Source organism: Taudactylus pleione, unplaced genomic scaffold, assembly GCF_031769625.1.
Source record: "Taudactylus pleione unplaced genomic scaffold, aTauple2 ptg000214l, whole genome shotgun sequence".
NCBI lineage: Eukaryota > Metazoa > Chordata > Amphibia > Anura > Myobatrachidae > Taudactylus > Taudactylus pleione.
In genome coordinates, this window is record NW_028284616.1 from 11,397,663 (window position 1) to 11,411,695 (window position 14,033).

At 40.1% G+C, this 14,033-nt stretch overlaps 1 protein-coding gene across 1 annotated transcript in view; it reads left to right on the forward strand.

Annotated features, from left to right (window-relative positions):
- CELF5 (CUGBP Elav-like family member 5) overlaps positions 1-14,033 on the forward strand; it is a 148,959-nt gene that overhangs the window by 117,685 nt on the left and 17,241 nt on the right. Inside the window, exons 3-5 of the mRNA XM_088478461.1 lie at positions 6,236-6,284; positions 10,105-10,233; positions 10,494-10,573. Of these exons, the coding sequence (XP_088334587.1) occupies positions 6,236-6,284; positions 10,105-10,233; positions 10,494-10,573 (258 nt within the window). The remainder of the gene's footprint in view (positions 1-6,235; positions 6,285-10,104; positions 10,234-10,493; positions 10,574-14,033) is intronic.

Below are 14,033 nucleotides of genomic sequence, written 5' to 3' on the forward strand. Positions count from 1 at the left end.
AGCCAGCATTGCTGCCTGGGAAGCTGAGCATCAAGTATGCAAGTGTTCTGTGACAGCTCTTAACATACTGATCCCTCCAAACCCTTCCAGTCTCCCCTCAGTCTCTCTGCACCCTCCCTGCCTCCATGGAAGTGCCTGTGTGGCTGCCCATTGCCTGCAGCAGTCTCCAGAAGAATGACAAAGGGACTGTGCGGAGACTGCAAGCTGAAATAGAGTATTTCATCAGGAATGAATAGGCAGCAGGAAGACATTCTAAAACTGGTGGGTTCACTCTCTTTTTTTGTTAACCATCCTGCATTGCGAGAATGCGTGACTCTAGCAGCAGATGCAGAGGCTTACCAGCCAGGTGGCAGTACTGAGTTGGGCAGCAGGGCAGATCAGGTACTCCAGTCACACCCATCTTTCAGTGTCACATACTACGCAGTATACATGCACATATACACAGTATCAGGTCACTGTTTCCCAAACCTGGTTCTCAAGGCCCACTCACAGGCCTGACATTAGGGATATCTCTGCTTTAGCGCAGCTGTATAAATCAAGGTAATAATTAATCCACCTGTATTAATACATATATATATTTAGTACCTGGACTGTGAGTGGGCCATGAGGTTTGGGAAACACTGGATCACACAGTCATACTGGATGCAGGTTGTGGTTGGAAATACAAAGAGGGGAAACAGAGAAATAGATAAGAACAATGCATAAGGATTATAAATAGGACACCCAAGATGCTAGCATACTTATAATATGGAAACAGATGAGAGCCTTGCTAATATTTAGCAGTCCCTGAGCACAGGGGTCCTGTCGCATGCAAGATCTCTTCCTAAGATTTAGATATTGAATAACGGGCAAAATAAATTTCGGTTTATTTGGATAAAACTTCGCCAAGGTTCATGTAATTCTGGCCTATATGAGAGCCACAAACCGGAAGTTTGAAGTGTCCTGCCACGGTTAAGAAAGAGATTGAGAAAGAGGGGAAAATGTGGGTGTAAGTCTGTAAGATAAGGGATAGGATAGGAGGAGGGGGATAGATATGGAAAGGAGGGTGGGGGCACAGAGAAAGGAGGGGAAAAAAAACACCCAATATCAGCTGCAAGAAAATGATATACATGTGTCTGTGCATATATCCACAATTCCACATATATGTAATTCTGTAACTGTAACGTAGGAAGAGAGAAGGGAAGGAGAGAGCAAAAGAACAAGGATGAGGAAAGAGAGGGAGAGAGAGAAAACGGAGGCAAGAGAGAACAAGGTGGGGAAGAGGGAGAATTAGAGAACGGAGGGGAAGGGGTGGGATGAGAAACAGAGAATGGTGAGTGGAAGAGAGAGCAAGAGAATAGGGTTGTGGGGTGGCGGGAGAGACAGAGAAAGGGGGTGTTGAAGAGAGAGAGGATGGGGTTAAGGGGGGGGAGCAGAGAACAGGGGTTGGGTAAGAGAGAAAGAGCAGGAGAGACAGATCAAACAGTGGGGTGGGGGAAGACAGGGTGGGCTCTTGTAATGCAATGTTATGCTGCGTATCAACTAGGCGATTAAAATGAGCGATTGAACAATAACGACATGGTTAGGTTCAGGGTGCGGGAAGGGGCAGGTTAGGTTTAGGCACTAGGGGGAGAGGTTAGGGTTAGGCAACGGGGAGGGATAGCATACTGACTGACAAAGTGTCGGTATTCTAACCCTATCTGGATGCCGGCGTCGCGATTCTCACCACCGGGATCCCGTACCCTTCCTGTATAATCTGTATAGTTTTATATCATTAACGCTAATTTCTGAGCCAGATATTTTTAGAAAGTAATAAGAGTTTATATGAATAGAACCTCAAAGAGGAGCAAAATTAAAATATAAAGGATAGGGAAAGTCCAAAACAGAATTTGGGCCTGATTTGAAGCTGCACACAATTCGATTTATTACATCTGCGCATGCACAAACATTTCTAAAAACTGGTATGGCGCATTCATCACCATATAGACAGACAGTATCAGAAGGTTTGTGGAAAAGTGATGGGTGTTCCTGAGTGGTGACTGGGAGGTAGCTAGAAATGCACACAGAAATGGTCCGTTTAGTGATCCGCTCACCCAGGAGGCCATACTTGAATGGTGAAACTGCACCTGATGTAGGGCTGGTGCAAGTTTCAGTGGTGCGACAGATGGTGGCACCAATCGGTGTTACGTACTGTGTATTCGGATGCTGAAAGTGGGCGTCTCAGTCCTTGCACGACCAGGTATGGTATGTTAGGTCGACAGTTATCATGTTGACATGCATTAGGTCGACGCGATAATGACAAAATTTACAAAATGTCGGCATGCAGCATGTCTATGTGCTCAGCAGTGACCAGTTGACATTCATCATGTCTTCCCGGATGAAGAATAGAATATCGACACAACATCCCAGCGGTCACTACAGCATGGCTTCCGGGTCCCAGCAGTCATGTGACTATAACTTCCTGCACAGACGTCTGACGGTTCGGCAGTTTAGGTGAGTATTTTCCCATTAATCCATAACCCTTCCCCTAGTACTTAACCCTAAAGCTGGGCACACATTTGTCCAATCCTCAGTAGATCATACTGTTTTATATAATCCTACTACATACCTGCTCGCAGATTCTACATCCAATCCACGACTATACACTTGTCCAATTTGTCAGCAGACCTCCAATCTGTGCCTGCTGAAACAGTCTGCTGAAAGTGGCTGTCAGTCATAAACAAATTTACTTCAAAAGGAACCCAAAAAAATAAAATGTAGTCCCCCCTCCAGAGCAACAACCAGCCCTGGGTTGAAAGGGTTCATTGTAACTGACAGGCTGTCTATAGGTCCCAGCAGGCCTGCCCTGTCATGCTGGCACTTAAAGAGCCACAGGTGCCAGCATACCCGGACATAAAGTGCCCACTGGCACCTGTAGTCCGCCTGTAAAAAAAAAATATTCAAATAGAGAAAAGACACTTATTGTTATAATAGTTTATTAGCCAGCACCATCAACTAGGGGGTCAGCGGCCTGTAAGTTCTTTTGCATGGCCGCCTTCACCATGACTTCCGACATTATTTTTAATAATTTTTGCATGGCTCTTTTGCATGGCAGCCACTCTTTCAGGACTTCCTCTGTGTATTTTATCTTCGGGAGCTCTTCCTGGCTTTTCCTCTTTCCTCCTCCACCGTCAGACTGACTGACTGACCCTACCTCGCGCTTGCTAATATTTGGAAAACACCGCCATTGTGCACACTGGCCACTGCTGAACTCTGCAAGTAGAGGCTACGGTCCTGCTGTCATGCCCTCTGCCACCTCCCGCCACCAGGCCCAATTCATCACTCCGCTACCACCATGTCATGCTGGGTCCCTCAACAGTAGCGGACGGTGCTGGGATCGCCCGGATGCCACACCGCCGCCACACTGATGGTGTGTTGTGCTGCCAGGACCGGATATCGGTCGCCAGCTCCGGTCTCAGCAGCCTACACTACTATGGCTGGTCGGCAGTCGGGTCTCCTAGTTTTTAAGCATGTTTAAAAACCAGGAGAACCGACCGGCGATCGGGTGAAGGTCGGTCAGTGGAGGGTACAAAGTAGTCCAATGTCGGACAAACCGGTCAGTCGGGAGTCAGATCTGCTGAGGATTGGATAAGTGTGTACCGACTATAGGATTAGGCACTAGGAGGGTTAGGTATTACCTGTTTTAACACCTCTTCCTTTTCCCCTGTAGCCTAACCATAACCTCCCCCTAGTGCATAACCCTATCCCTCCCGGCGTTGCCTGACATTAAATGTTGGCATTCTGAGAATAGCTACATTTTATATGGCAATATTTCAGATGTTGACATTGTGAACAGTCGCTATTCTGAGGATTCAACATGGGGCTTGTCGATACGTTGAACCAAGTTGAAATTGTGGTGTCAACCATTTCAACATTCATAATGTCAACTGTCAACAATGTGACTGGATCTCGGGCAACCGCCAATAGATGCTGCTGCATGCGCTTTTACGTCCAACTTTGAATCAAGGCCTCTATGTTAAAGAGTTTACACCTTTATAATGCTAGATACAGTAGGTACTTATTTGCATTTTATGTAATTAAGGTTTTAAAGAGGAACCTAACAGCAACCTTGTGTTTTGCAATTCAAAGTACAAGATAACTTTTAATGACAAATCATATAAGGTTTAAATTATATTTCAAAAAAGTAATAGAGTATATAAAAAAAAGAAAACAGAATTTGCGTCTAAATCACAAGTGTAAATGCGCCCTAAAAAAAAAAGGCGCATTCTGCTTAGCTTGTCAAACTGGCCATATTGCAAGATACATGCATTTTGGGAATAGTACCGTACCTTATATGCCAAGTTTATTCCAGGAGGTCTGTCTTTGTAGTTAATGCTACAGTTATAGTGCACAATTCATACACATTATTGTCTGTCTATGCCTGGACAGGGTTATTAATAAATTATAAGGTTGCATTCACCATGTAAAATGAGAATAAACCCAGGCGTAAATGCAAACTGAAAGTATTAATTATGATCAAGTCAATACGCATCCGTTACCTGCCCCTCTAAAGAATCAATTGCTTTCATGCTGCGGACCAATTGCAAATATCAATGCAATAAGTTTGCAGTAGCCGCACTACTAATAGTATGTGTGTGTGTGTGGGGGGGGGTTTCAACTGCTATCAGCCATCCAGAAGCACACATCGTTTGTAACTAGCAACAGTTTGTATGCTGTACCACTTTCAAAAACCTGCAAGTGATCCGTCTTCCGGCAAGAGCATTGCCGGAAGCATGGATGGGATGCATTGTGCGCAAATTCGCCTTTACTGTACTTTGATGTAATCACAAAATGCGTCCCATTCGCCTTTGGGATGGATGAGTTTTTGGTGCATATATGCAGTAAAAAAATAAAAAGAAAAAAGGCAATTTGCAGGGGGGAAAAGTGCAAATTGCATTTACATCTAACACCCCCACAGGGTGCAATAATCCTGATGCCTTCCTTCACATCCAAACTAAAATGTATGCTGTAAATATTGTATAAATACTTGTGCTTTGAAATAAGCTTAGAATGATGCATATTGTACAGTATATAGGGTACACATAGGCTTATTTTGCTAAATTCGGAATGCATGTACAGTATCTGATAGTTATAGATTACAAATGACAATGCTTACACAGAGTTATGCTCAGGGCTTTGTGATCAAATCAGGCTTCAAACTGAATTTCCAAGGTGACTGTAGACAGCGAGGCCAGAGGTGATTTCCTGACACACTGAGAGATTTCTGAGATGCTGTATTCTTCCCATCTTTATCTCTACATGCCATATTCTATATGTGTGGGAGAGGCATTGTCTATTACATAGCTTTAGGAGGCACAGCCTTAAATCAGCACCATGGCTAGCACAATGCTATTAGGTTAGATTTCTATCTATTTGTTTCTAGTTGGCTGTTTGTCCATCAGTTCAGTAAAAGATCATGGATAACTGGCTGATGAGTGATCTAGCATGAGCATGAAGGATGTATAAATAAGTTACAGTGCATGTATGCACGGTGGCATAAGGCGAAAGCTCAACTTAAATTTGGAGGGATTCTTTTTCTTTCTCTCTATATACACCAGCGTTACCATTCACGTAATTGTCTCTACTGATGCCAAACAGTCTTAAGCTATGTACCCACTGGCGTTTGAGATGCATTTTTATTTGCATAATAAGGTATGAATCTATCATTGTTTAACTGCACTGGAACACATCAAATGCACGGAAATGTTAAAATGTAAGTAACCTCATCTAAAACGTAATAATAGGTATGTTCTCAATTAGTACAATGATTCTTATTTTCCCATCTGTTTACATGCTTTTTCTTGCTTTAAAAATGCATGTTAAACACATAATTCTAACACCAGTGGGCACTTATCCTAATCCTGAACCACTGCACACAATCTACAACTGTTCATGTCAAAAGTGAAATCATTTAATCAGGAAATTCTTTTTGACAGCGGTTTGATGCCGACACATCAGTTGCGAACCATTTTTGGGCAAGTGCCATTTTGTGCATAAAAGACATTAGATACTTATAAATAGATGGATCCATACTTCTTATTATACTTTATTGGTTTGTAAATTCAAAATAGATTGCAAACTCTTATCCATATTTTTTCTTCAAGTGTACAATGTGGCACTTGCAAAACAAAAACAAGCAGAAACAAAACATGTATGTATGGGTAATGGATGAAGGTTTGGGGCAGAAACATTTATCCCGCGTGTTCTCTGGTTCCAGATGGCACGACCCATTCAGGTGAAGCCAGCAGACAGCGAGAGCCGGGGAGGTATGTATCCTGTAATACTGCCCCTGATCAGGGTATCTGTCCAGCAATGTTCCCTGGACATTGTTTCATCTCCTCTGAGTTGACGGAGCCATCATGATACAAGGCTGTGTGTTGATTATTATACATTCCAGATCCCAGCATGTTCATTATCAATGTACAGATATACAGCATCATTATACGGCACAGCATGTTCATTATTACAGCATCATACTGGGAGGCTTGGTCATTATCAATGTATACATTCTCATCATCATTTTATGGAGCAGTGTGGATTGTGTTCAGCATGTTTCGTAGACAGATTGGTGGATCTCAATCAAGACAATTTTTAAATAAAGCAGGTGCTTTCTCCAGTATCTAATTAATGTATCTGTTGAAATATAGGTTTTCTGAGATTGGACTGCTATTTTAATTGGTACCATTATGACTTGCTTTTGAACCACCTGTATCTGAATAGCTTCTATCATTATACACCATTCTATTGCACAGTATTTTTATGGGCAGTGTACAAATACATCGTAATATTGCACATCAGAATAAAAGTGCAGTAATATTCTGTATCGCTACACTACACAGCATCACCGACCACTGTATGTGTCATCATACAGTGGTCTATTTTTGTAGTTAAGGGGTTATTTAATAACATTGCTTAAAAGTGCAGATCTGAACTACAATCATAACAACCATTCAGGATTAGCTTTCATCTCGTTTGTCTGGGGCAAGTAAGATAAAAGCAAATCTTTGATTTATTTGTTTTTTTTGCTATGATTTAAGTCACATTTGTCCCCTTGAGTATGAGTTAGTAAGTAACCCGTGTCTTTGCATTGTGTTGTATTTATCATGTTTATGTTTATCAACATGCCCATACAGAGTCTGGAGGTAAATTTACTAAAGTGAGAGTTTTTAGAAGTGGAGATGTTGCCCATAGCAACCAATCAGATTCTACTTAACATTTAACTAGCACCTTTTATAAGATAATAGCTAGAATTTGATTGGTTGCTATGGGCAACATATCCACTTCTAAAAACTCTCACTAAATTTACCCCTTGTGTCTCCTGAGTATATTGTAAAAAGCAACAGCAGTGCAGATATCCAGCACCATTATACATACATGTGTTTGTGAACATGAGTTACTGGATACGTCATATCACTTTATAGTATCATATGTTTGTATTGATATTTACTCCGGCTCATTTTACAGCACAGGATAGTTATTAGTATAAAGATCTTCATTATCATTATACAGTCCTGCAACCCCACATCCCCCTGCATAGTCCAACCTCCCTGACCTGGTTTTGCCTGCACTGTCTGCAGCAGCTGAGCACTCCTTAAACCCTTGCAATATACATCACCATTGCCCTGGCACGCCGCGTGCCGGTACAGCCCATTGCCATAGCAACCAGATGCAGCTTCAGCTTCAGACACAAATTTTTATGGTTGCTGGACAGCATGTGAAATTGCCAATCAGAGGGTGAAGAGAGAGAGAGGCTCCTGGGGGAGAAAGGGGGGTCTGGTGTATGTCTGTTTGGAGGGAGATTATGAGGGGAGTGAGTGTGCAACAGAGCATACAAGATAGGAGGTAGATGGAAGAGGATGCTCTGTGCAGTGTGTGTGTAGGGGGGAGGAGGGGTCTGTATCAGCTGTGCGTAGTATGTCAGTACAATATTGTGGAACGTTTAGTGGGTTACTGACATTTGCGTGCCACTCTGCATGAATTACACATGGATACGTGCTCCTCCATTCTGTTTACAGGCATGTGGTAGATGTAAAGCTGTATAATGTCATTGTGATGCATGCAAACATATGGCACATACATGCATTGAATCATGCATAGGAATATGTGCATGCTGATGTATGTGTATGACATATTATTCAATCAATACATTTGTCATTGTATGTTCACATGAGTTTTAGTCAGCACACATCAGATGTACGTATATACACTACAGTATGTGGCTGGTTAGTCACTGTAGGTATGAGTGTGTGAATTCTGCATGTATACTCTTTATCTGTATTGTGTTATATTACATACTGTTATTCTACATGCTGTGTGGTGTATTTTTGTGCATATGTTTCAGCATCAGTCTAAAGAAATGTGCTTACATTCGCTGGGAGAATGGGTTTGAAATTCTATTGTGGATATTCTATAAAACAGGAGGAATGGATATTTTGAATCAGTTTGCCATTACGATTGTCCTAAATTCCATATTATTCAATGTTATTCCACCATTTCCCCCCCACACTTCTCCACACATTCTTTTGTGAATAAGTATATAGTGGGTGTGGTTTACTTAACACCACAGGAAAAGTCACTTATATAGAATACTTATTACTTAAGAAAATAAGTAAAGGTCTAGAACATCTAGGGGTATATTTTAAGTGGTGGCTTTGCAGGCAGGATTTGAAATTGCAATAATACTGTACATTTTGCATTTAATATTATTGCCATTTTAAATCTCACTGGCAAAACTGACAACTTTCATCAGCTTGAAAACCCGAAGCTTAGTAAATATACCCCCTAGTTTTTTAAAAACACAGAAAAAAGTACCTTTTATAAGGACAAAATACAAAATCTCTATACATCATAAATAATAATTTTTTTTAAGAGTTGAAGATTCCTCCATTTTTATTGTATACCTGCATGTTGTGTCTCCATTGAAGGCCAATCCCATCAAATGCCACACAAACATGGCATCTTGTTTTAAAGTAGTTATTTTTGGTTGTTTGTTTTTTTGGAGGGAGTGGGGGGGGAGCTATTCCCTCGACTCAAAAATACATTTATTAATAATTGAATTAAGTAAAGCTTGTTGAAGGGGTAAGCACTGAGGACCTCATTCAGAGTCGGACGTTGCATCCGCACCAAGGGGAGGATGCGGCCGTAAGACAATAAATACGCCCCTTCTCGTACACATTACACGTCATCTCCGGCCATATAAGGATTAATCGAGACCATCAGTAACCATCGGAACTGGTCGTAGAGTTTAAGGTTGACCATACCCTCTCTTAAGCACTACGATCAGGTCAGTGTACAAACCACCCATGTCACGTGTGCCATGACACTACTTTGTTAATTATGCACTCCCATAAAAGGCACACCTGCATTCGGATCTCCACTCCCCCGTTTTCAAGCACCTTCCCCTGTTACCACCCACAAACGCCTCATTCTTTCACTCAAACTACCGACCTGGCTGTGTTCAAGGAGAGAGAAATTTCTGATCGTAGCAGCTAGTTTGCGCATGCGCATTGCGAACTTTACGCATGCGCAGTTTAGCGAACATCAGAGGCATACGACCATGTGGCCGCAACGACCGACTCTGAATGAGGTCCTGAGTCTCTGGGATAGTGCATACTATAAGGAGTATATTTACTAAAGTGAGAGTTTTTAGAAATGGAGATGTTGCCCATAGCAACCAATCAGCTTCTAGCTATTATCTTCTAGAAGGTGCTAGTTAAATGTTAAGTAGAATCTGATTGGTTGCTATGGGCTACATCTCCATTTCTAAAAACTCCCACTTTAGTAAATATACCCCTAATAGTTAATGTCCCCCTGTTTATTACAATGCAATAGTATGAAATCAATATAACACTATTTAGTGGCTGAAGAATAATGTCTATCAGTTTTGGGTATAGTAGGTTCCCCAAATTCTTTGATGCACAACTGCCCTGATAATGGAAATTAGCTGTGCCAGAGCTACTAATATATTTTGACATAACCTCCAGCAATTACAATTTAGCGCTTCTACTGGCGGATATTGGCATGTAAGTCATTACAGAACAATGACAATTGTGACTTGGTGGCACTAACTTGAAAATTGGGCCACAGGTGACCGCAAGTTGTTTGTGGGGATGCTGAGCAAACAGCAGTCAGAGGAGGAAGTGACCAGCATGTTTCAAGCCTTTGGATCGATTGAGGAATGTTCTGTTCTACGGGGACCTGATGGAAGCAGCAAAGGTAAAACCAGAAAGCTGTCTTTTTACCCCACAGCTTTTATTTTTTCTGCTTGGTTGACTATAGTACCTAGCGTGTTTTTTTCCAACATTTACAACTGACATTTACCAAATTGCCTCGGCCCACTCAGTCACTGCACCAAACAGAAATGTTTTCATTGCTGAATCATTTACATATATGCACTATCTGATCAGATTGGACATCAATGAGTGGTGTTTACTGACGAGTCGTCTGTGCAACCTCTTCTCCCTTTTGTTTTCCAGGCTGTGCATTTGTCAAGTTCTCTTCTCATGCGGAGGCTCAGGCAGCGATACATGCTCTACATGGGAGTCAGACAATGCCAGTAAGTTCTCTATGCACTGGTCATACACCAGGCAACATGCAGCAGCTTACAGGTGCCCAAATATAGACAGATCTGACAGCTCAATGTGATCTATGTCCTATTTGGCCATACATGTAAGTAACATAATGAATTATTCATAATCCATCCAACTGCAGTTTGGACTAAGGAAAGACTTTACACTTTCCCATCCCAGAACGACATTATCTATAAACTGTCATTACAATGGTAGATCTGACCCTGTCAGGTAAGTGTCAGAGTTAGCCACATGCATTGTAGCTAAATCTGCCACGTGTTCTTTTCACCAATTATGTGGGACAACTAATTCTGTTATGGCTGCTAAGTTCCAGTTAAGTGGCAGATGCATTTTCTTTATGTTGAATATCAAGTGGATTGAATTTTGATTTGATATAATAATCACTGCAAGCTATAATATCAGCCTAAATGTGTGTGGAACTGGACCAATTTATCCAATAATATGATCTGTTTGTATAACCACATTCAGCTATAACCGCTGTAGATCCCACAGATGAGGAGGACCTTGTAATTCCACTCATGCTGAGAACAACAGAGCTGGGTCTTGGCAGGGTGGACTGTCATCCCCAGTGACTCCCCTAAAAGTTGTTATTTACCCTGGATATGCTTTGTTCTGTCGCTGATCTATATTTAGACATCACCTTGACAGACTAGACCGTGCATCTCATACTTAACTGCTAAATGATTGTGCCTTTTTATTTATTACGTTTTCCCCTTATCTAAAGTAAATATTCTATATTTTTTCTTTGCTAAATCTGTACAGTTTTGTTTGATCAATCTTCTGTTATACCTATCTGGCCAGAAGCCGTTTAGGGTTGCCCCATGATATAGTTTTCACCCGGAAAATAAGGTTTTGGGATGCGCTGTCAGAAAACTGCTCTGGGCTCAATGCACTTTAATACAATGCAGTAATGATTTAGATCACGAGTAGGCAACTTGTGGCACTCCAGCTACTGTGGAACTGCACATCCCAGCATGTACTGTCACAGGTTTAGCATGCCCTACCAGTAAAACTGTGTCAGGGCATTGCTGGGATGTGTAGTTCCACAGCAGCTGGGCTGCCACAGGTTGCCTACCCCTATTTAGTTAATTAACACAAATAGAACAAATCATAGTAGGAAAAAATAATTGTCATTACTTTAACCTTCTGTCTAAAATTACCTAATGTCCCCCAAAATATATCTTACACTCACTATTTAACCCAAAATGTTGCTGCCACTAAGGTTTAGATCCATACCTTACACTCTTGCAAAGTATTCAATTGTTCTTGACTTTTGTCATACTTAATCACAACCTTATTTAATCAGAGATCCTGTAATCCAAATAATTCCCTGCATAGATGTAGTGTTAAGCTGTGTACACACCTAAAGATTTTCTGTCCAACCATCCAACTAGTTGATTGGTTGGAATGAAAATCTGGTAAGGTATGAAAGCAAATGACAATCAGCAATTTGCTCCCAAACGCCGGAAAATGGACAAAAACTGTTGTTTGAACAAATTGTTTAGATCAAACATTGAACAAACTTGTCTGACGACCATTTTCATCTGTTTTCTGGAATTTAGGAGCAAATTGCTGATCATCAGTTACTCCCATACGTTACCAGATTTTCATTCCAACCAATCAACTAGTTCAGTACAGACAACATCAGGTTTGTAGGTAATTTTTGTGGAAATTGGAGAGAAGTTAAAAAATCAATTCAAAAACATTGGCACATATTGCTTTCTGACATGGATCTGGCATCAAAACTTGATAATACAGTGAGTTGGAGGAGGTCTATGAATTTGAAGGATCATCTTACAAGAAGTCATTACACCAAATATCCTCCCAAATTACCTACAGTGACAGGAGGCTATCCCTGTGGTTCATGTAAGATATGTGATCATATGGTCAATATTACAAAAATTAAAGATAAATATGGAGAGAACATCAAGTTAAAATATTATATCAACTGTCGAAGCAAGAATGTTATCTACTGCATCATGTGCTCATGCAGTTTGAAATACATCGGCATGACAACACGCATGCTCAAACAGAGAATTCTTGAGCACATGGGTACCATCAGAAATGCGGAATCAGATAGGACCAAAATGAAGCAATTAACCACAGTAGCCCGACACTTTCACTCAAAACATGGAGGTTCAATAAAAGATCTGGAAATTTGTGGTTTAGAAATAGGGAACTTGGGCATTAGGGGGGGAGATGTCACTAATGAACTGCTGAAGAAAGAAAGTTATTGGACTTTTAGACTTGGTAGCATTGCTCCCAATGGGATGAATGAGAACATCAATTTCAGTGCTTTTTTATAAGTCATTTCACTTTCCAAGGAATAAGTCTTAGATATTAAGAATGTTAATACATTAGAATTTATTCTGTATTTGTTAACAGCACTTATTCATTGCTGTATTTATTATTTACGTATGCACATTATTTTTCACATATTTCACTCCAATTAATACACATTCATTGCATACAATATGTAATTTTTATTTTAACAGATATTCATTGATTAGTTATGACACCAGCTCTCACTCTATTAAACACATACTTCATCGCATCTAACATGTCATTTTTATTCCAACAATAAATTATTGATCTATTATGACACTTTTTAACATGCACTTTATTGTAGTTTATTCAATAATATTTATTGTCACTTCGTTATCATTCACATTCACACTATTATCACTTATTTAATGATTATCACACAGCAATACATTTAACAATTTATTTTCCAGTTATATTTATTTATCTTGTATTTATATTTATTTTTATTTTCATTTTTAATTTAATTTATTTTTATTTTCATTTATATTTAATTCTTACTCTATATTATAACATCACATTTATTCTTAAAAAATCCCGATTGCCTTTTCTTCCCTATATATTACCTCTTAATAGACTGATTCATTTTAATGATATCGATTTCATTGGTTTTTTTTAGATGAATTGAGTCTGAATTATTAGTTATAATTTGCTACAGGTAATAGTATATTTACTATACTTACGTCTCATTTTTTTAAACATCAATTATATACACTAATTATTATCTATTAATATTGGATCTATATAGTGTATTAAGCTCACTGATATATGAAAGGACCATTGACCTTTTGTATATAACAATCACTAGAAAGAGACCTAGGACTAAACAGGATGTACCAAATTTGCTGATTGATTGAGAACATTGTCAATCCCAGAGATGACTGATTTGATTGGATGCAAACTGAATTTAACCTGGACAGTAAGAAGGGGGATCAGGTGACTTGTTGTACCATTTCCCTTATTATATGAACAGGTTTAGCATGCTCTACCAGTAAAACTGTGTCAGGGCATTGCTGGGATGTGTAGTTCCACAGCAGCTGGACTGCCACAGGTTGCCTACCCCTATTTAGACAATTAACACAAATAGAACAAATCATAGTAGGA